Source organism: Taudactylus pleione, unplaced genomic scaffold, assembly GCF_031769625.1.
Source record: "Taudactylus pleione unplaced genomic scaffold, aTauple2 ptg000070l, whole genome shotgun sequence".
Taxonomy (NCBI): Eukaryota; Metazoa; Chordata; class Amphibia; order Anura; family Myobatrachidae; genus Taudactylus; species Taudactylus pleione.
The window spans coordinates 10,352,236-10,375,811 of record NW_028284472.1 but is presented as its reverse complement, the minus strand read 5'-3'; the positions used below and the strand labels follow the sequence as shown (position 1 = coordinate 10,375,811).

Below are 23,576 nucleotides of genomic sequence, written 5' to 3'. Positions count from 1 at the left end.
AACTCTTCCTCTATCTGGTCCTGGCCACAGCTAATGGTCGTTTCCTTACCCTGAGCCCACTGCCGCTACCACCCGCACTGACCAGCCATCTTGGTGCACCCAAGTGAAGCCACAGTGAGTGAACATGCTGAAGGCTCCTACTGAGGCTGCGAAACAAGTTGAAACTTCCTATCTCTATAATGGCGGATTCATGAGGAAATAGTTTAAAAACTGTAACTTTCTCAATTACCTAAACTCCAAAAGCACCTACCCTAGAACAATAGCTACTGTACCTAATAAAACAAACCCCACTTCTAAATTCGCCTCCTACCCTGAGTTATGCCTTCCCAAAAATCCCCCATAGAGTACAGCAGAAAAGTGGTCCTAATTGAGAGTGTCAGAAAAAACTGACAGCTGTAATTTTAGATTACTCCCAAAACCTCATTTTTTATGATTTTGCCCTGAAATTTGGCAGGCAGCACCAAGTAAAAGTTCTACCCACCCATGCCAAATTTCAGCCTGGTACCTCCAATAGCTTTTGAGGTGTAGCCCCTTAAACACCATGCCCCTCCCCTTCCGAATTCTCTATGGAGATTTCCATTTTTTTCGATTCAGCCTTAATATAAGGGCATGATTGTGCCCTTATTATTATTATATATATATGTATATATATATATATATATATATATATATAGACTTTCAAGGTATTAGAAAGGGAAACTGTTTCAGAATGGGAATCTGTTTTAGATATTGTCTGTTTATGGAAGAATTTAAATTAATTGTGATATTACTGCTTGAATAGCTCATTTTTGCAAAATCCGAGAACGATTTATGGGCATATTTATCACAATATGCACCTGAATGTGGATGGGATGTGATAATATCACCTAAGTTCATAATGTGATATTTGAACACATTGGAAGGATGTATCAAATATTGCATGCAGGGACAGAGGGCCTGATTCAGAGCCGCTTGTAAGCGGCCGCTCGTTCGCTCCGAGCGATGTTCGCACATCTGCGCTAGCGTATGGGTCGTAATGCGCATGCGCCAACCAGTCATTGCTGTCAGAAATCGTGCGCTCGTAAAACAGCGAGGGCCTGCTAATTTGAGTGACAGAATGAGGCGTTTGTGGGTGGTAACAGGGGAAAGTGCTTGAAAACGGGGAGTGGAGATCCGAACGCAGGCGTGCCAAACAGTCAAAATGGGGGTTTAATGGGTGTGCAGAATTAACAAAGCAGCGTCATCGACCACGTCACTTGGTTGTCTTTTAGCCTGAACTGCTTCCAGTGATTGCGGGAAGTAAAACCTACCACAAGCACTGCGAGCAGTTCAGACGCCTTTCGATGTACTCGATTAATCTAATAAATAGCGGAGATGACGTATGATGCGAACGGCCAAGGGGCGTCTTTACAAAATAGCGAGCGCATGTTTCAGACACTCGCTCAGACATAGAGGCATCAACAGGCCATAAAGAGCGAGCACTCAATTTAAATATCCGACCCCTTTTTCTGAACGAGCGTCCGCAAATAGCGTCCAGCTCTGAATCAGGCCCAGAGCTTGCAAGAAAGATCTGTCCCTGTGAATCCCCTACAAGCACTTCTCAGGGTATTTTTTTTTCACTTCTCAGGGTATTTTTCAAAAAGAAATACCCTGAGCAGATGCCTATGTAAGCACCACTACCCCCTCCACCAACCCATCACCTCTTACCCCTCCGCTTGCACTTACCCTGGTCATCTATATGTGCTGTACACTGAGATACCGGTTGTTTACAGCACACATCATATGGCCGATGTCACAGAGCAGGAGCTTGATGATCAGCTGACCGGAGTCACAGAGGAGCTTACCGGATCACCGATCACCGGTCCCCTGGGTGCAGCTGTTTATATATTTTTAAAATAATATGGATAACTATACCCCATAATAAGGTCACAGTGATCACAGCTTACAGGCTATTGTAGAAATTCAGCATTGGAACCCACTTCCTTGTCGGTGAGGGGTTAAAGAGAACCAAAATCAGTAACAAATTCAAAAACTTTAGCATACAGGAGGGAGGTCAGAAATATGTTGCTGGGTATGAAGGGGTGATCTAAGGACAAGGTCATGAGCAGAACCAGGAATATCTAAGCCAGAATGGAAGTCAGATGAATCCAAGGCTCAACACAGCAAGTCAACACAGCAGAGCCAGGAGACCAGAAAGAGAGAGACCGCACAATAATCACAGCCTAGTACTGTGTTTTTCCAGCCTTATATACTTTACAGTACAGTATATACAGGTTTCATGGGATTGGTTGTAGCCAGGAAGTAGGCGAAGATCAAGCACATATGATACTTCAATTATTCTGATCCTGGCAGGATCACTGGTCCTGGGATCACAAAACCTGGGATCAAGTCAGTTTATATTTTTTATTAAGAGAGTGGGATCATGAAATACAGAAGCAATGCTTAGTATTTATTAACATTATTTTTACTAAAATAATGTGAAATGGGCGTTCACGTTTATTTAAAATACATTTGAGTCGTTTTCATGAAATATTACTCCAATCCCTTCAATTCACATATTTTTGTTTTATTTTATATATTTATTTTTTAAGCAGATCACATTTCCCATACTTGCTATGGGAAATGTGATCTGACTGAAATTCACTAAAAATAAATTGTGAAAAAACAGAACAAAGCCCTGTGATAATAACGCCATCTCCGGTTCCCCAACAGAGCAGAACCGGGAGCCGGCTCCTGTGATCAGCTGTGTGGTCTAAATAGATCAAAAGCTGATCACTTAAAAAAATAAATTAGTTTAAAAAAAACAAAAAAAACTTAGCTGCATCCACGGACCGGTGATTGGTGCTCTGGTGAGGTCCTCTGGGGCTCCGGACAGCTGGTCTCCGGGCTCCTGCAATGTGACCTCTATGCAGCAGCTGACAGGGGTCACAGTTCAGGACCCTGAAGACCAGCTGACCGGAGTCCCGAAGAGTGGACTTCATTGGATCACTGATCACCGTGCAGGTTAGTGTAAGCTTGGAAGTGGAGGGGCGATCTTGCACGGGGAGGGGTATTGGTGAGCCAGCGGAGCATACATGGATGCCTTTTCACTGTATTTTTTGTATAAAATACAGTGAAAAGTGTGTAAAGTGGATTCGCAAGGAACGGTGCTTTATCGCAAGCTCTGCCCCTGTATGTGATTTTTGATGCATCCTTGTGATGTATTCAGATATTGCATTGCGATATTGGGGCGAAATTATCACAGCCAATCCACATGTGAAATACGGATTGTGATAAATATGCTCCTTAGGTCAGAGAAATAGAACGTACATCAACAAATGCTGTTATGTTGAATTGCAGCTTTCTGAGAAGTACGGCCCAGTGTACAGTATGCAAATGGGAGAGGAGAAAATAGTCGTCCTGACTGGATATGAGACTTTGAAAGACGCTCTTGTAACCCGCGCAGATGAGTTTTCTGGAAGACCAAAAGTGGCACTTTTTGATGAATTGAGTGCAGGACATGGTAATCACTGCTTTATCCTTGGTACCGTTACTGTTATTATAGATGTACTTTTTGTTTCCTTTTGGTATTTTTAGATACTGTAGATAGAATGATCAGTCAATAGACATATATTATTATTATTAGTAGTAGTAGTAGTAATAGTATTATTAGTATTATTATATGTATTTATTTTTTTTAAAAACAACTCCTAGTTGGCTCCACCTCCCAGCAGTAAAGGTGGGGTCTTTTCTCTGAGTCTCACACCATTCCCTCCACCTACAGTAGTTCCCACTCACTAAATATTGGAGAGCTCAAGCCGTCATGCTTGGAGGACTCCAGCAGCCAAGGGAAGCAGCCTGCCAAGTCCAATCCTGGAATTTAATTTGTGTTGCCTGCAAATTCCAGTGCAGAGCCAGTGCAGGACTGCCTGAAAATAAAAGACTCACAATGACCAGGCTGGGCACCAGATCAATAATTTGGCTGTGATAGGTTGCTTGGGGAGTCCCTGATGCTGGCAGAGTTTGTGGTGAAGCTCCAAGTGTCTCCATGAAGTGTGTCCACGCGCTATGCTTGTCAGGCCACTGCTCCAGGCATTTTTTTTTAAAGTTTTAAATAGTACAAAACAGGAGAGTAGTTCTAATATTTGTATCCTGGATGACACATAATATATTAGGATAACAACGCAAATTCCAAATGAGCATTAGTATCACTATATAACTTTTATTAAAATCTCAGAATAATAAAATAGTACAAATATTAATAAATGTACAGAAATATGTAATCCACCCAAAAAAAAAAAACTTTGTCATTTATCATGCACCTCTCCAGTTTGTAACTAATCAATGTGAGTGTCTGTAAGGAGCGCTTCATGTTTGATTCTTGGTAGAAAAACATAATTAAACCACCAAACCTATGTAAATGGGGCCGTTCATAGCCAACACGACACATTACGTTACATAAAAAAGAGGGGAGATAAAAAAGTTGCTTTTAGTGATGCTCTAGAGATAATATAAAACTTTTATTAATTTATTGAAATAAAGTCCAACCTACTATGTTGTGTAAATGCAGCAAAGTAGATTAAACGTTATTACTTTAGTAGTAATAAAGGGTCCTATTTATCAAGCGTGTTTTTAATAACCTTATGGAGAAATCACCACCTGTATAATTTTATATATCCCTGCCATGTACTATTAGCCTAATGATGGAGATTTCACAGGAATCTCCTACAATAAGCTAATTAGCACTGCAGACCACAGTTCCTAATTTCCTCAGTAGTGACTACAGTCTGACTCCTATGTACCAAACTCTGGAAAGCATAGCCCAATTGGTTAACACCATCTTCAGATGGCATAAACTGCTTTCTGTTGATAGAGGAACTCTCTCAGGAGCGGGATCTTGCAATCCTTCTCCCACAGGCTCCGCCCACCTCCGATGACTGACACTGTGCACGCAACTAGTGTCAGACACTTAGGGGCAGTCTTTCCTAAAAGTGAAAGATTCCTTGGGGTAAATTTGCTAAGATGGGAGTTCTATTTAAGAAGTGATGTTGCCCATAGCAACCAATCAGATTCCAGGTATTATCTTCTAGAAGGTGCTAGATAAATAAGAAGTAGAATCTGATTGGTTGCTATGGGCAACATCACTTCTTAAATAGATCTCCCATCTTAGTAAATTTACCCCCCTTGGATGTGGCCTCGATGTAACTTAAAGGAACAGCAGTTCTTGCAACCTCTGTCCCTGCCAGTTAATTTTTAGTGCATTGAGCCGTATTCAATTAGAGCGGACCCGCAATACTTTTTCGCTGCCCCGGACTTTCCGCCTACTTCGCCTGTTTAGCAGGCGTAAAAGTATAGCGCACGTACCCGCATATTGCCGTATTCAATTTGAAAGTAGGCGAAAATGGGACCCGGCGAAACTTGAACAGGTGGAAAGTACTGTAAAATATGGGGAAATCAGCCTGACACCCCCCAAATGATGCTCTGAGATTGGGGTTAGCTATGGTACCCCCGATTTGGCTTGCTGAAGGTATTTGGTGTTTTTAAACGGGCTCAATAGCTGCTAAATAGCGCTTTTTAATAAGTGGTCCAGAATAGTATTTAGGAGTTTTTTTTGTTGAAAATAACTTATCCTAGCAAATTTGGGTACTTGAAAATGGGGCCAGTATATTTAAAAGTTGCTAAAGTAAAGTTGTAAAAAATCATGAAAAATCCACCTGCCGCAAGCACCTGCAATCAAAAAAACACTTGGGGCATATTTAGGGACCCCCCAGAGTCTAGTTCACATCTTTGTACCCCAACATTTTTTTTTACGCCCCCAAAATCAAAGTAATTTTTTGGGGTGTTATTAAGTGTTTTTTAAATTTTTTTTGACAGTTTACATTTGGGGGACCCCAATTCTGCACTTTTCTCCCCCTCCTATTCATAGGCGAAACTTTTCTGCCTATTACATTGCATTGACGTGGAAAGTCTTTCAAATTGAATACGGAGTAAAATCAAAACAGGCGAAAATGACATCATCATTGGTGAAAAGTTTTCACCAAAAACACATTGAAAAGGCTTTTCGCCTCAAATTGAATATGGCCCATAGCGGGGATAGTGTTGTTAAAAATGAAAAAGTCCATCATGATCTGGACTAATAATAATTGCATATCACTACTGCAATAATTAATACATATGCTCCATAGTGTCATAAAGATAAAAACTTTTTTTTTGTTACAATAATAACTATGCTGGGTGCCAATCTACGGCTTTCAATTATTTCACAAGAGCAGTAGTTATTTATCTTACTTTGAGGTGTTTATGGGGCAGATGTATTAAACTCTAGAAAGTGATAAAATGGAGAGTGATAAACGACCAACCAATCAGCTCCCAACTGTCATTTTTCAAACACAGCCGGTAAACATGACAGTTAGGAGCTGATTGGTTGGTCATTTATCACTCTCCACTTCATCACTTTCCTGAGCTTAATACATTTGCCCCATGAGATACGCTAGTTTCTGTCCCAGAAAGGAAGCTGTATGTTGCAGCCTTCCTCTGATATTTTATTTCAACCATTTTCTTAGTGAACAGTACTATGTATATATTTTGTATCCAGTTAGATTGATACTGGCTCTGGAGTTCTGGAGGTTTAGTATTTCACATATTAATCTCTTCTTCATACATAGGGGTTAATCCAAGTAGCCACAAAGGGTGCGAGTTGCTGTTACTATGGCATTAAAACGCAGATAACGGCACAGCATTTCGCACCCCTCGCAGCCCGCTCCTTACCCGATGTCGCTCTGCAGTTTTGAGTAAATTCAGGCTGCTGCCGTGTTGACTTGCACCGCGACAGGACTCGGAGCTAGTTGGCGAAAGAGTTTTTCTCTTATTTTTATAATAATCAAGAAGCCTGTGTTTGATCAACGGATGTCATGTGTATAGACTTTGCACTAATGTAAAGCATTGATGTAGTGTAATTTTGCTGTTACAGATCACAATGTAATTAAAGAGCCTATGTATCTTTCTGTGCAGCAAAAGTGCGTGTGAGTCGCGCCATGTGACTTGCCACACATGTGTGCACCATGGCACGCCAGGCTGTGGCAGCATTCGCACCATGCAATCCTATCAAACCAGTGCATGTACCCAGTCGTGGCATGATTTGCCACGCAAGTGGCAAAGATACAAAAGAACACATCTGAATACTACTTTCTATGTCACTGTAGGACAGTTTGCTGTTTATTGTTCGATAGTTCATGGGTATTGTGGGAAGAATTAATTAGTCATTTATAATAACAATTTCCTACTGAGATCTATTTGTTAAAATATGGAGGGTGCCTCCTTTAATGCTCCTTACTTGAAGTTTTCTGCTTTACCAAGATGGCCACCATTTAGCCTTCTGTGCATATGATGTATCATCTTGTCACTCTGTATGAGCACCTGTTACGGTTCTCGCATGGTTGTGTAAGACCTCTAGAGCCAGGGAGAGGATCTTTTACCAATAACAGCCACCCGCTGTTCCCTTAGTGATTTATTTACACCAGTACTTAGGTGGTCATCTAATTTACGCATCTGGATTTACGCTTCCAGCAGTGGAGGCTTATGCAACCGGCGAGAGACCACAGGACTGCTGACTAGGACAAGACAGGACAGTGATGTTGCAGTCCTTCCACAACTGGCTAACTGGAATGAGGCTGCAGGTAAAGTTATTGAAACAGGCGTAATGGACAGGATACACCAGCAGCGACAGATAATGGGTCTCAGGAATGTCCAGGGACAATGGTGCAGATGGGTAGCCGTATGAATAATGGTGGTAGCATGGGAGTTACTTGGTGCGGCTGGGAAGCCGTATGGAGAATCGTGGTAGCATGGGAGCTACTTGGTGCAGCTGGGAAGCCGCATGGAGAATGGTGGTAGCTCAGGAGCTACTTGGTGCAGCTGGGAAGCCGTATGGAGAATTTTGGTAGCACGGGAGCTACTTGGTGTGGCTGGGAAGCCGTATGGAGAATGGTGGAAGCATGGGAGCTACTTGGTGTGGCTGGGAAGCTGTATGGAGAATGGTGGTAGCACGGGAGCTACTTGGTGCAGCTGAGAAGCCATATGGGGAATGGTGGTAGCACGGGAGCAACTTGGTGCAGCTGGGAAGCCGTATGGAGAATGTTGGTAGCACAGGAGCTACTTGGTGTGGCTATGACAGCTGAGATGAGATGCAGGCTATGATGTGTCTAGAGCAATATGGCAGACAGGTGAACTCTGGCATGACAGGAACACAGGCAGGACGCAGACTGAAATGGCTTGGCTGGACTCTGGAATGAAAGTGCCACAGGCAGCAGCAGGGTAAATTTCACAGGCTAATACCAAACAGACAGATAGGTGCAGGACCGGATTGACACACCAGTGTCTGGATCACAATTCAAGGGTTCACTTAACAGAAGTCCTCTCTAGAGGACTGTAGACTCTAGAGGACTTCTGTTAAGTGAACCCTTGAATTGTGATCCAGACACTGGTGTGTCAATCCAGTCCATTTACCCATTGACAGAGGAGACGCGGCAAATTTACACGCCGCTTACAGCTATACTCACCGCGGGTCTTGAGCTTAATCTATTGCTAGACCATTGGAGGATTATGGGAAATAAGTGCCATCACTGGAGTAAAGCTACCTGTTCCAAGCTGTTACCTGGATTTTGTCAGCTGTCCAGATGGAGGATACGCAGCAAGTCATTGCGCCTATTACAGCCACATATCACGGGCCCTGATTATATCCCATAGGTAGAGCATTGGAGAGCCCAGTGTGACTGTCAGTGCAGGGCTATACATTTCAAGCCATCATTTGGATATTCTCAGCTGACCAGGTACATAATATACGGCTGTTTACTGTCATAACGCAGGAGACTGCCTTAATTTACAGCTACCTAGTCTCCAATTCATGCAGAGGGATACTATGTAACGAGACTTTGAGTTCTACAGTTGCTGAGTCTCCAATCTGTGGAGATGGACACTTAATAACAAGACTGTGAAAAATTGTGTGCACACCATTTAATACGGATCCCCTGTGTTCATATTTTTTCATATTTTTCATTTGCATTTCCTTGATTGGAGTTACAACATTAAATCAAGGATCTTTTATAAACTTTTATGAGATATAACATCTACATTTTTAGCTTAATGACACAAAGGAAGATCGCACCAAGGGAAATTGTATCAATAATACTTTCATGCAAAAAAACCCATATATATATTACTAAAAGAACTCAATTGTGTATTCTATATTATTATGGGGTGCTATTCCCAGACCCAAAATGCAGATAAATTAGGAAACCAAGAAAAAGGGGTCCTTACAAAGGAATGCATCTGTAATAGCATGAACGTATAATAATAAAACTTAACCTTTAATAGTACATATTAATAAACATATAATTACAAACAAATCCAGCGAATTAAAATGGGTATAGATAAGTGAAGAAAATAATCAGGTGAGTAAATAAGTATTAAAATAAATGCTGTAATTATCACTATGTCCCATTGAATCACTGCTAATGTAGAGAAGATATAGTTCAGGTGTATCAAGTTCTGTACTTGAAAATGTATCAGTTTATCAGGATAATGTAATAAAATATAAAGAGAAACAATGGGCCTGATTCAGAGCCGTTCGCTATTTGCGGTCGTTCGTTCAAAAACAAGGGGTGGCTATTCAAATGATCCGTTCGCAAATTGCAGTCTGTTCACACCTCTAAGTCTGAACGAGCGAGCAAAACATACGCTCGTTTATTTGTTAAAAACGCCCCCTGGCCGCTCGCACCATACGTCATGTCCGCTATTTATTAGATTAATCGAGTACATCGACCAGCGTATGAACTGCTCGCTATTCTTGTGGTTGGTGTTTGCTACCACAAATTTGCGAGCAGTTCTGGCTATAAAATAGCCCAGTGACGTGGTCAATGACGCTGCTATATTAATTATGCACACCCATAAAACGCCCGTTTTGACCTTTAAGCACGCCTGCGTTCGGATCTCCACTCCCCATTTTCAAGCACCTTCCCCTGTTACCACCCACATACGCCTCATTCTGTCACTCAAAATAGCAGGCATTCGCTATATAGCGAACAAATGATTTTTGGCCGCACTGACTGGTTCGCGCATGCGTACTAAAAACCGTACGCATGCGCAGATGTGCAAACATCGCTCGGAGCGAGCGTACTGCCGCTAACGAGCGGCTCTGAATGAGGGCCAATGTCTCATATTACAAATTCATATCCCACTGACACAATATATCTAATTGATACACTTATTCAGCTAAGTGTGATAATAAAATTCACAGTGCTGAGTAAAATTTACGCTGTCAATAACTATATGGATTCTAGTAGAACGCTCTCATACAAATTAAATTAATAGATGAGGGAACTCAATTTATCATCTATATTGATGGATCATTCACTATGAATAGATAGTACTAACAGTTTTAATATACTGGACAAACAAAATTGTTTCCTTTATTAGCAACACTATATCTTAACTCATTAAACTGCGGTGGCTGCTATAATAATGCTCCTGCTAATGATAAGTATTATAATCAAATGCTCTCATAATTTCTCAGCAGTATGCATATTTATTAAAGAAATTAACAGAGATACCACAGCCGTATTTATCGGCAACTTGTTTCATCATTAACCTTGTCCCATTGCTGTAATATTTGATCCCACTCGTGGTCAATATTATATGCGCTAATATGCGCTCACATTTGCAGATCGATGTATAACTACAAATTATTTCACTAACACTGTCCCATTGCTATAGTCTATAGCCCCACTCGTGGTCAATATTGTATGCGCTACTGTGCGCTCACATTTAAAGGTCAATGTACAATTGCAAAATAGCAGGGATCCCCCGCATGCACTAAACAACAGCCTGTGATGGCATATTCTCTATTAAATAGAGCATCATAATTAGCCCCGCTCGTGGTATATATAACAAGCGCTAGTACACGCTGTCATTAGATCCAGTGATAAACATAAGCAGCATATATATTTTTACACGGACATAGTTATTAATCACAGCTAGACGCCTAGGCCACGAGTAATTTCAGTTGTAATATAGAGTGGTTCACTATATTGAACACATGTGATCCTTCAACAATCAAATATAATGGAATTAAGTGGTTACAGCTACAGAAGTTGGGACAGTCACTACCTGCTTGAAATTAATCACTAAAACTGAAGCCACAGAAATCTAATATGTGCTTTATGTACTAGAAATATCAGGTAGGAAAATCAATGCAGCAGTTGGTAAGTTCATTGTTTCAGAAGGAGGTAGCATAATCAAGCACAATTAAATACCACTACAGGGCAGATGGAGTACAGCTAACAGAGGCCGGCCTAAAGTCATTTAACTCACAGCTGGTAGGCTCACTAGAGGCATGATAGGTCACAGTTAAGGTGGGGGCTACTGTGGCCTAGCCAACATAGTGGCACTATTGAATCCAAGGACACCCCCCGACTAGGATGCAGGCAGAAATACATGGTACCACCTATATAGAGGGGTCGGAGCAAAACCAGAAGTTGCATGATTCAATTGTGGTAAGGGATGGTGTCCTGGGTGCCTTCTGTTTGGTTAGTTTCAGTTCTGGTTAAGGATGGTGTCCTGGTGCTTCCAGATTAGTTTCCTGATTTAGTTATGGTAAGGTCTGGTGTCCTGCAGTGCGATCTATGCTACCAAAATAATAGTAGTAACAATTATATCCAAATTTAATAACACATGACCTTTAAATCGCCACTTCTATCTGTTTATTGCGGGCACTGGGTAAGAGGGTGTAGGTAGAGGTTTAAAGAGAGAACAAGAGCATCAGATGCTGAGGGGTTTAAGAAAATAGAGTGAGACATAGTCATGAAGGTGGGAAAACATAAGTATTGTGCCCTCTAAGCCTGGAGCAGCAGTAAGGGGAGGCTCGTAGGTGAAGAATAAAGTTGGAGGGTACCAAACAAGGGGACAAAAGGTGGGCAGGGAAGAGGATATTGGGGAAGGGGGACGCAGTAGCCTATTTAAGCAGGGGTCAGGGCATACCCACCACCCATCCTTGAACTGCAAACAGACACAAAAAACTAAAAACTACTCTAACACTAGCTATATAATCACCACAAATATACCCCAGGCACACACACATAGTGACAAGACAGAAATAATAAATAGAAAACTGACAAGAAGTAAGACAAACTGAGAAATAGACAAAAAAAAGCAAAAATTGCAACCAAGAAATCCTCCAAACTTTTCCAAAAAACTCCAGCAAACCGTAAAGTCTCTCGTATCACCTAGTACAAACTCCTGCCCCCTGAAGCCACTATGGTGCATGTGTTAGTACAGTTTGGTGCATTTTATAAGCGTTTTGTGATGACAAAGTGATGTGTGTTCACTTCTACCAACAGGACTAGATAGGAAGTGATTGACATTTTCTAATTTTCATCACTTTTTGTCACATTCAGATGTCCATTCGACTGTGTAGTTTATTGGTAAGGGGCCAATCCGATGGGATTTTAGACAAAAAAAAATGGGTATGACGCTGAAATATAAAGGAAAGTAAATACTGTTTTAAAGCCTGCAAACCAACGGCGGTGCCCAGTGATTTGCAATAGAAGTCAAACTTGATTCCTTGTAAGTTTCATCCGTGGTCCTCAATTTTATTTTTGAGAAACAGCACATGAACCAGAAACACGGTCTCTGAGAGCCTTTGTTAAAGGTTTGTTAAGTTTTAAAAATATTAGATACAGTACTGTATGTCAGAAATGTAACATTGTTCATTTTAAGTTGGATAACTCACAGTTATAGCAGTTCTGATAATTTAGATGAAGAGAATTATGCAATAATTTGTACTGAAGTCTGTTGATTCTGAGTAAAAATTGCCACAGTATGTCATTTATTTTTAATTCATGGGATGGTATTACTGTAACATAATATATCCAACTGCTACCAACAGCAACCTCAGCGTCATAATAAAGATTCACTTTTCAGATAGTTGTGCACTATATACATTTTTAAGAAGTTACTTACAAACTCAGGGATCTATTTACTAAGCTGTGTAAGGAGATAAAGTGAACGGTGATAAGGTACCAGCCAATTAGCTCCTAACTGGCATTTTTCAAACACAGCCTATGACGTGACAGTTAGAAGCTGATTGGCTGGTACCTTGTCACCCGTTCACTTTATCTCCTAACACAGCTTAGTAAATAGACCCCTTCGTAATTTGTGCTTGGTGTGTTGAGCTCCCCATGACGGTTGGATGCAGGACGCCGGCGTTCATGATCCCAATGATCAAAATCCAGATGGCAGCATCCCAACAGGGTTAGGATACCCACACCTGCCATGAAATACCCTAATCCTACCCTAAACCTAACCCCACCCCACTGCCCAATCCTAACCATCCCCTTAGTGTCTAACCCTAACCCAACCCTCCTCCTAACCCCAATACTTACCGTCGGGATGCTGGCACTGGGATTATGACTGGTATCGGGCTCCGGCCCCAGCATTCTGAGTCATGGCAGCCCGACCGCGTGGATGTCAAGTTAATCCCCTCCTAATCATGTATTTCCGTCCCCTCTGACAAATATAATCTGTTAATTTGTCCAAATTTTGTCAGTGGTGTTTGCCTAAACAGTTTTTTATTTTGGGTGGGGGTGGCACTGTCTCTTGGAATGAACCGCTTGTAACACCATGTATCAGTGTTTTCTTTTTATGAAATTTAAATATTTAAAAATATTTGTTTCTTCCATCCAGGAGTAATTTTTGCCAGCAATGAAAACTGGAAAGTGATGAGACGGTTCACTCTTACAACACTACGAGATTTTGGGATGGGGAAGGGAGCAATAGAAAACAGGATTGCAGAAGAAAGTGCTTGTTTAGTGGAAAAGATAAACTCTTACAAAGGTGAGTGACTGCTTTATTTTACTTTTCCAACCGCTTCAGTTCTTGAATGCACCTAAGACTTGATTGTTCTAGAGCAATCCAATGTATAAGGTTTAATTGCAGAATCTACAGTTTGAAGTTCTGCAGTACAAATACAGCATTGGCATCACTGAGAGCCATGATCTGCGCAAGTGCGCCATTCCTATGTCTGCTCCTAATGATGTCATAGAGTCACACACACATAAATTATACATGTAATAAAACATTGACAGGGCCAGATTAAGGTCCACATGGGCCTGGAGCTGCTGCAGGGGGTGTGATCAGTACAGCAGAGTTCTCCCGGGTGTGCTGGGGAGAATGTGGTGGTCCACTATATCACTGGCTACACTACATCCCACACTACATCACTACTCTGCCTGTCCACACTACATAACCTCACCTTCCCACACTATGGGGTATATTTTCTAAAGGTTGATTTTGCATTTGATTATCTGGTCGACTGAAATTTAATTAAATCGACATTCGTTTTCACTGTCAAAATCCCACGTTTACTAAGATTCGATTTTTAAATTCAATTTCAAATCAAATTTGATGTGTGTCGATTTGGAATAGTGGTTCTTGTTCGGTTTTGAGTGTCCATTTCAAAATCGAACATAAATTCACCAATGAAATCAAATATTAAATCGAATGAAATAGAATTAAAAATCAACAAACACTTCCCTACGTATTCCTATTGGTCAAAACATACCACATGGAAGAAGCTGCCGTGGTTCCTCTAATTCTGGCTTGTGTATGGTGGGGTGCCTGTGCATGCACACACAGTAGAGTAGCCTACCCTCCCATAGCTTGTGGGAGGCTCCAGATGTTTTGGGTAAACCTCCACACCCCCGGCAGAGTAGACACACCTCCGGCATCCCGCCCACTTCCTAGAGAAGTGGGCAAAATGCGGAGAAATTTACCCGGAATCGGCAGATCCGCGGGGATTATATAATAATAATAATTATAATAATTTGGTCCGCCCCCAAATGCAAATCAGCCGGCCCCACCCCCATCACTTCCCACCTGCTTCTTCTCTCTGGCTGCTCCCTGAGAGGAACACATCAAGGTAGGTAAGTACCCTAAGCTTCAGTCTGTCACCATTTGGATGCTGGGAACCCAAAGACGCAGGAGTGATGTGCACTACTGTACTTCCATCTCTGAATGAGGCCCATAATTCCTACAGTCACAGTGAACAACATGTTTGGGTCCCTTTTATTAGAGATGTGCGCAAATCCTCAAGTGTTTCTTGATTTCAGCAAAAATGCAAGCGTGTCATGGCCGTTTTTGTGGTGTGTTTCTGTTGTCAGTGGTGATCGTGTACGTAGTGAAACATGGCGTCTGCGTCGCTACTGCCACAGCCAGACTGCGTATTCATAGGGCTACCCTAGCAGTCAATGTACCTCGTTCTTGTGTGTAGTCTGCTTATGTGTACACAGTTGTGAATGAGTTTCTGACGGCCCCGGTGGGCGCCTCTCTTCTTTTCTTGATGACAGCTCCACCTCCTAATATTTGCAGTTTTAAAGCCTAAAAAAAAATCACAATTGCGTACAAATATGAATTGGGCCCACATTCCCAGCACACACGCACATCCTTTGAAATTTGTGAGCTTAATTAAATCAGTGTTCAGGTAGCATGGCAGCCTGAATAGAGACACCGGGGAGGCACACTGCTTGCGTATGTATTTTGCACCCAGCGACATGCCCCCAAAGCAGCCACGACGCGTCTGCGTTTTTGCCACCACTAGAAACGGTGCCTGACTGTCAACAACTCTGCGTAAAGTTGAGCGCTGGGCGTGGCATCACTATTAGACTATGACATATGAGCAGTGCGAATAATATGAATGCGCAATTTACTAATAATTGCTCAATTGCAAAAACATCAGTCTAGTGTTTGTTACCTCTACTTTTATAGGCATCATAATGAAGGTTTATGGCAGGGGTCTTCAACCTTTAAGGCAGTATGGGCCACATTAAAAAATTAAACGAAGCCGAGGGCCACTAAGCTATACTGCAGTATTTAAACTCTGTCCCCTCCTCACACAATTATGACCCTTAACTGCCCCCTCCTACAATTTTAATTATGTCCCATAACTGCCCCCCTCTGCAGTGTCCCTTATGCAGTGCCCCCAGTAGTGGTCCCCCCTATGCAGTGGCCCCAGTAGTGGTCCCCATTATGCAGTGCCCCCAGTAGTAGTCCCCCCCTGCTGTGCCCCAGTAGTAGTCCCCCCTATGCAGTGCCTCCAGTAGATAACCTTATATAATGCCCCCAGTAGTAGTCCCCCCTATGCAGTGCCTCCAGTAGTGCCCCTTATATAATGCCCCCAGTAGTAGTCCCCCTATGCAGTGCCCCCAGTAGTCCCCCTATGCAGTGCCAGCAGTAGTGCCCCTTATATAATGCCCCCAGTTGTAGTCCCTGTGCCCCCAGTAGTGGTCCCCCTTATGCAGGCCCCCAGTAGTGCCCCTTATGCAGTGCCCCCAGTAGTTGTCCCCCTTATGCAGGCCCCCAGTAGTGATGCCCCCTATGCAGTGCCCCTTATACAGTGACCCCTGTAGTGGTCCCCCTTATGCAGGCCCCAAGTAGTGATGCCCCCTATGCAGTACCCCTTATACAGTACCCCAAGTAGTGGTCCCCCTTATGCAGGCCCCCAGTAGTGATGCCCCTTATGCAGTGCCCCTTATACAGTGCCCCCAGTAATGGACCCCTATGCAGTGCCCCTTATACAGTGTCCCCTGTAGTGGTCCTACCTATTCAGTGCCCTCAGTACTGGCCCACCCTATGCAGTTCTCTCAGTAGTGGTCCCACCTATGCAGTGCCCCCAGTAGTGCGCTTTATATAGTGCCCTCAGTGGTAGTCCTCCCCCTATACAGTGCCCCCAGTAGTGGTCTACTGATGCAGTGCCCCACAGTAGTGGAACCCCACAGGTGTGCTCTCAGTAGTGTTCCCCCCTGATGCAGTGCCCCCAGTAGTGGTCCCCCTTATGCAGGCCCCCAGTAGTGATCCCCCTATACAGTCCCCCTTATACAGTGCCCCCTGTACTGGTCCTCCCTATTCAGTGCCCTCAGTAGTGGCCCCCCCTATGCAGTGCCCTTATATAGTGCCCCTAGTAGTGGTCTCCCCTATGCAGTACCCTCAGTAGTGGTCCCACCTATGCAGTGCCCTCAGTAGTGATCCCCCTATGCAGTGCCCACAGTAGTGCCCTTTATATAGTGCCCTCAGTAGTAGTCCCCCCCTATGCAGTGCCCCCAGTAGTGGTCCCCTGATACAGTGCCCCAGTAGTGGAACCCCCAGTAGTGGTTCCCCCTGATGCAGTGCCCCCAGTAGTGGTCCCCCAATGCAGTGCCCCCAGTAGTAATCCCCCCCAGCAGTGCCCCAAGTAGTAGTCCCCCCCGATGCAGTACCCCCAGTAGTAATCCCCCCCAGCAGTGCCCCAAGTAGTAGTCCCCCCGGATGCTGTGCCCCCAGCAGTAGTCCGTCCCCCCCAGCAGTGCAGACAAACACACATGTTAAGAAACAAAAACACTTACCTGAATCCCCGCTCCCGCTCCTGCCGCCATCCTCCCGGGCCGGCCTGCTCTGAATTATGGGAGAGACGTCAAAACCAAAACACGACGATGAGTTAGAAGCAAAACCAAAACCTGGCGCACATCTTTAAGTGAGGATTTCTGTCTATGGAAGCAGGTGGGATAATTACTGACCCAGCAAACTACTGTAGTTAACACATGCCAGACTGTTACCAGGTGTGGCCGGGTCACTTAGTATCTATTTGTACCCATACTGGCTGCCTACAGCTCCCCCAAAATGGCTTGTGTCCTCCCAGCGGTAACCGCTATTCCAGACTATGGTTGTTGCAATCTTGGATTGTGTCACATGCAACCGGCATTCAGCAACTCCCATTTACATGTTCCACTCAGCCAAACAGCTCCAAGGATGGTCTAATTAAATAGGAAGTACTGGCAGAACATTACCATCTTTTTATCTATTGGATACAGTACCCTGGCTCCTGGTTCTGCATTGCTTCCCAGAATATTCCTGCAGTCTGTTCCAGTTGTGTTTTGCAGCATTCCGTTCCAGTATACAGTATTCCTGCAGTCTGTTGCAGTTGTGCTTTCCAACATTCTTTTCAAGTATATCCCTGTAGACTGCTGAAGTTGTGCTTCCCAGCATCCTGTTACAATGTATTTGTTCAATCTGTACCAGTTGTGCTTCATAGAATTCTTGTCACAAGCCGCCGTAACGTCTTGTTTGAGATCAGTACTCCAGGCGGTTCTTTTGCACCTGTTGCTAGGAGACAAGGACGCCAGGCTGCTACTCCATGAGGTCCTCGTACCTTACTGCTCCATCACCTCCTCCCTGCACCGATTGGATCATCTTCCTTTTTTACCCCCTCTGGTTCTCTGCTCTAATGCCAGCTATAGCGTTCAGTACGTAGCTTCCGGTTCCTATGAGTGAGTTCACGTTCCTGTATGTTCCAGCTCCTCGTGTCCAGCATGTTTCTCAACTGTCTCTGCTGCACTTCAGTGTCTGTGTGGACTTTCGGCCAGTAACATCACAGCAGTCTCTACCGCACTTCAGCATCTGTGTGGACTATTCTCTAATTACATCAGCAGTCTCTGACGTAATTCAGCATCTGTGTTTACTACTTATTATTAACATCACAGCAGTCTCTGCTGCATTTCAGCACCTGTGTGGATTTTCAATTATTTACATCACAGCAGTCTGTGCCACACTCCAGCATCTGTGTGGATTCCCTGCTACACATTAGCCCTCAAGGCTGCTACTAGCCAAGTATACCCCAGCTCTCAAGGCTGCAACCAGCCAAGTACACACCAGCCCTCAAGGCTGCAACCAGCCAAGTACACATCAGTCCTCAAGGCTGCAACCAGCCAAGTACACACCAGCCCTCAAGGCTGCAGCCAACCAAGTACACATCAGTCCTGAAGGCTGCAACCCACCAAGTACACATCAGCCCTCAAGGCTGCCACCAGCCAACTTCATATCAGCCCTGAAGGCTACAACTTGGCCACAAGGCCAAATTCCAATCAAATACACATCAGTCCTCAAGGCTGCAACTTGACCACAAGACCACAACTCCAGCAAAGTACACATCAGCTCTCAAGGCTGCAACTTAGCCATCAGTCCAAACTCCAGTCAAATACCCTCCAGTCCTCAAAGCTTCTTTATAAATTGACTCCTCATCAACTGATTCCTCAAAGCTTCTTTATCAATAAACCCCTCAAAATTCTTTATCAATCAATTCACACCTCTAATGATGAGCTTTTATTCCTGATTAATTATTCTTACTGTGAATCTTCCCAGTGATTCATAACATTTCTTTTCCTGCTTCTCAGCATTCAGGCACATCCTGGAAACCTGCACTTGTCTATTATTTAACCTAATAGGCAGGTTCTGAAGACCTGCACCTGCCTGATACTCTAGCTAACAGGCTGCAGATATAGATGTGTGCAGTGCTGTCTAAAAACAAATGTCAATGAAGATACGTAAAAAAAAAGTTATTTACTTTAATAATCTCAATACATACAGTAAGTAGGAAATGTTTTGTTAATAATACACTTCCAGTGAAGCAAAGCAATCCGATAAAGCTCTTGTTCTGCTGTAAAGCGTGTCACTAATCACAAGTTAGATGTTAGTAAGCCAGAAAAAAGTTCACTCAAAAGCAAGCAGAGTTAGTTTGCAAGCAGGACAAATGTCACATGCATATTATATAATAGCTGCCTTTAAATCCATGCAAAAACACAGCAATGTCTCTCATTAGGCAGAAAAACAGGTGCATCAATATAAGCTCATATTCCACAGTTTGGTGATATAGTTAACAGTATAAACAATCCCCCATCTGCCGATCGGGATGTAGTTATGAGACCAGCGGCTGCATGGCCTATGTTAATCCAGATGCCAGAACGCCTAGGACGCCGAACCGTTCTTCCTCTCTGCCGGGTAAGTATACACTTAGCCCGGGGATGCAGAGGTTAGGGTTAGGGACCCCAGGGGAAGGTTAGGAATAGGCTAGGGGAAGTGGGGGTTAGGGTTAGGCACTGGGGGGGAGGTTGGGGTTAGGCACCCCCCCGGGCAGCTTAGGTTTGGGGTGTGGGGAGGAAAGGTTAGGTTTAGGCACCCATGGGAGGAGGTTAGTGTTAGGCACTAGAGGGGAGGTTAGGGTTAGGCACCCATAAGGGAGGGTTAGAGTTAGCGGGGGAGAGGGGAGGGTTAGCATACTAACCACCAGGCATCGGGATCTTCACCTGTTGGCCTGTCACTGTCGGGATTTGAACTGGCGGCTCTTGAGCCGCCGGTATTTCAATCCCATTCTGTGCTGATCAGGTGCTCAGAGGGTAATGTAATGCCTAATACTCAAAGCTGTGTGTGAGCTCTCAGCCATTTATACATCCCAACTTTTCAATTGCTTTGATATTCAGACCCAACAGTTGGATTTATAGTTGTCAGTTATATACAGTACTAGCTGAAGTATCCGGCATTGCCTGGGTTTAAATCTTCAAGTTATTAAGTTTTATTATGTGATGCCATCCAAATCCATCCAATTGGAGGCCCAGAACAGGCTCTATGGGTCAAAGTTGTGCCCGGTGCACTTCTCTGTGAGGTCTGAACAGGATCCAAGTCACTCCATTAGGCATCCAAGACCAATTGCTACCCCTCTGTTAAGTTTTCATCCAAATCCATCTAGGCTCCCTGGGTCAGAGTTCTGCCCAGCGTACACCAACAAAAAGGTCCGACCAGCCCCCCAACCCACTAGTATGTCTTCTGGGATCCAATGTTACCACTCTGTGAAGTTTTTGTCCAACTTATGTGATGTTGTCCAAATCCACCCAGAGGAAGGCCCAGAACAGGCTCCCTGGGTCAAAGTTGTGCCCGGGTAAAATCATCGCTTTAGAAAATAGAGATGTGCGCCGGCCCCCATGCTTTAGTTTCGGATCCAGATTCATCTCTGTATTTTGGTTTTGAATCTGTATTATTTAAAATAAATACATAAATAAATAACTAAAATAAAAAACTGCTAAAATGACGTCATTTTGACCTGTTAGCATGCAATCCAAAACCTGAGTTTGTTTTTTAAATCCGAGTTCCAAACCACGGGAAGATCCAAACCGGGACTCTGTTTCCCAAAGTGATTCCGAACTTGGACTCGGTTCAACTCGTAACCCCTAAATTTGTTTTTTTTGTCGGTTCTCCGTGAACCGGACCGGCACATCTCTATTAGAAAATAAATAATAGGAATCATAGGCACTCTCTGGAAGTCTGGCAACAATGCTATATATGATAGAAAGATGCATCACATACAGTCTAGACATGGGTGGAATGAAAATATTTCTGACTCCAAAAAGAAATCAAAGACCCTAGGTCAGTCTGCACAATATTCATAAAAACATAAGCAAAAGCAATGGATCACATTTGCATATCATGTCATGAAAAGGTTGTTTTACAGTAGTTCGCATCAGCAGAGATGACGACCCTGATGGGCAAAATAATATCCCATGTTTGCAAGAATGTCCTACATGTATTTATCATGTAATTCCGCATGGCAGAGAATTCTAGAAGAATATGTAGATACTGTAACCAACAATAGATTAAATATAGTTCAAATTGAAGAATATATAGAAGGTGTTGGTGGTGCTTCCAGAGTCAAGTAATTGTCAAGGGCAACAAGACAGAAAAAGAGTAGTGAAATTTATAATACGACATTGACCATGTTGACACTCCTCATGTAGACACTGATTAAAAGGCACATATGCAGCGGCGTCTTTCAGGTTCCGGCAGTCATGGGACTGTCACTTCCGGAGCAGCCGTGAAAACACTGGCTCTATCCCTAACCCATACCCCTAACCTTTCTACCTCAGAACTATACGTGCAGCTAGTGTTTACTTTGTGTGACCCATGGGTGTAGGGTGGGGTGTTTGATGTAGGGCTTTGTTCCAGATCTGGTTATTAATAAACAATGTAGGAAAAAGGAATCCTGTGATTGGATCACACCGTGGTTTCCACATATTTAGATGCGATGGGTATGGGTTGCTGACATGGTTAGGATACCAACACCTGTCGGTCAGTATCTTAACCCTTCATACTCCTAACCCTCCCTTCCCAGTTCCTAAACCTAACCTATCCTTAGTGCCTAAACCTACCCACCCCCTCCCTGGTGCCTAAACCTAATCCTCCCCCTTAGTGCGTAACCCTAATTCCTACCCCTAACTCTTCCCCTAACCCTGCTACTTACCTTCCAGATGCCACGATCGGGATGCCAGCTCTGGGATTCTGACAGGTGTCGGGATTCCAGAGCCAGTATTAAAGCACCGGCATCCTGAATGTTGGGACACTGAACATATCTCATTCAAATAAGCCTGTTGATTTTCTATTGCTATGGTGAACGGTGCCAGGGGACACATTTTTCCCCAGATTACACAGACCTCCAGTCTTCTGTTTCTGTGGTTACTATAATAAAAGTAAAAAAACATATATATTTGTCAAATATTATCTTAATTCTGAGTATTATTTAAAAAAGTAATGACCCGTTAGGCTGTTTAAAATGGTTTTCATTTATCCTACAGTATATAAATGTCCTATCCTTTGTAATTCCAGGCAAACCCTTTGATAATACCTTGCTTATAAATGCGGCTGCTGCCAATATAATTGTTTCCATATTACTGAGCCATCGATTTGATTATGAGGATCCAACACTCCTGAAACTTTTGAAAGTAGTCAATGAAAATACCAAATTATTTGGTACCCCGATGGCCATGGTAAGCAATTACACTTCATATTGAGCTATAATGAAGCCCAGCTCCTTTACAGTATAAGCAGCCTATATTTAGCTAGTGTCACCAAAAATCGGAATACTGGTGCTACTGCTTAGTGCTGTATACAGTATAACAACTGGTAAATATCAGCACAAAAGAAATGATTGTTATAAATGACATGTACTTTGCATAATGCAGCGCCCAGCCGCCTCACCTTTACAACGTAGATCCTTGCCGCATGGCCCAGAGGGACTTTTGATGATCAGTGGATGATACACTCTGCAGTGCTGGCTGTAGCTGTGCGTAGTACTGTCACTCCCACTCCAACTTGTTTTTGCTTCATTTCCATAATATAATTACAGTATATACTTTATCAAGCCCTGGCATAAACCAATAGTTACACAAAACTTCTATTCAATATTGCCCTCCTCCAGCCCAAAAGAGCCCTCATTATTTTCCAAGTAAAACTATATTATAAACAATAATTACTGCGCTGGTACCAAAAATCCATATGGTAAAACGTAGTGCTCTCTATTATTAGGCAGGAGGCTTGTTAATCATACCAAATATAGGTTTATTAATTATACACATAAAAAGAACATATTTAATAATGGTGAATAAAATATCAGAATAATTGTTACGCAAAATTACACAATAACAACAATAATCTCATACAATAAATACCCAATAACGTGATCTCTGAGAAATGTGCAAAAATTGTACAAAAAACGGCTTCCAGTAAATGTCCAGAACAATGGATCACTGTAAGTGGCTGATGATTTAGTTGAAACATCCACTCAGGGGCTGGCTGGCAACTTTTAGCCTGGGGGGCAAATGCATGCAGGTGGCCCTGGCAGAGGAGTAGCGTGTAGCCAGGGTGCCCGGAGCACGTGCGTGCAAGCACGGGCGCCCCCCCCTCAAGTGTTCCAGGGAGGAGGCGGGTCCATATGG

The 23,576-nt window shown here is 43.3% G+C and overlaps 1 protein-coding gene across 3 annotated transcripts in view; it reads left to right on the top strand.

The window, feature by feature from the left end:
* Positions 1 to 23,576, top strand: part of LOC148533766 (cytochrome P450 2C5-like) — a 58,237-nt gene that overhangs the window by 12,312 nt on the left and 22,349 nt on the right. Inside the window, exons 2-4 of one of the 3 annotated variants that reach the window (XM_088467346.1) lie at positions 3,319 to 3,481; positions 13,696 to 13,845; positions 22,468 to 22,628. The exons of 1 other annotated variant lie outside the window; for it this stretch is intronic. In XM_088467346.1, coding sequence (XP_088323472.1) covers positions 3,319 to 3,481; positions 13,696 to 13,845; positions 22,468 to 22,628 — 474 coding nt within the window. Of the gene's footprint in view, positions 1 to 3,318; positions 3,503 to 13,641; positions 13,846 to 22,467; positions 22,629 to 23,576 lie in introns of all 3 variants that reach the window. One more of the 3 variants, XM_088467344.1, reaches the window with a different exon arrangement.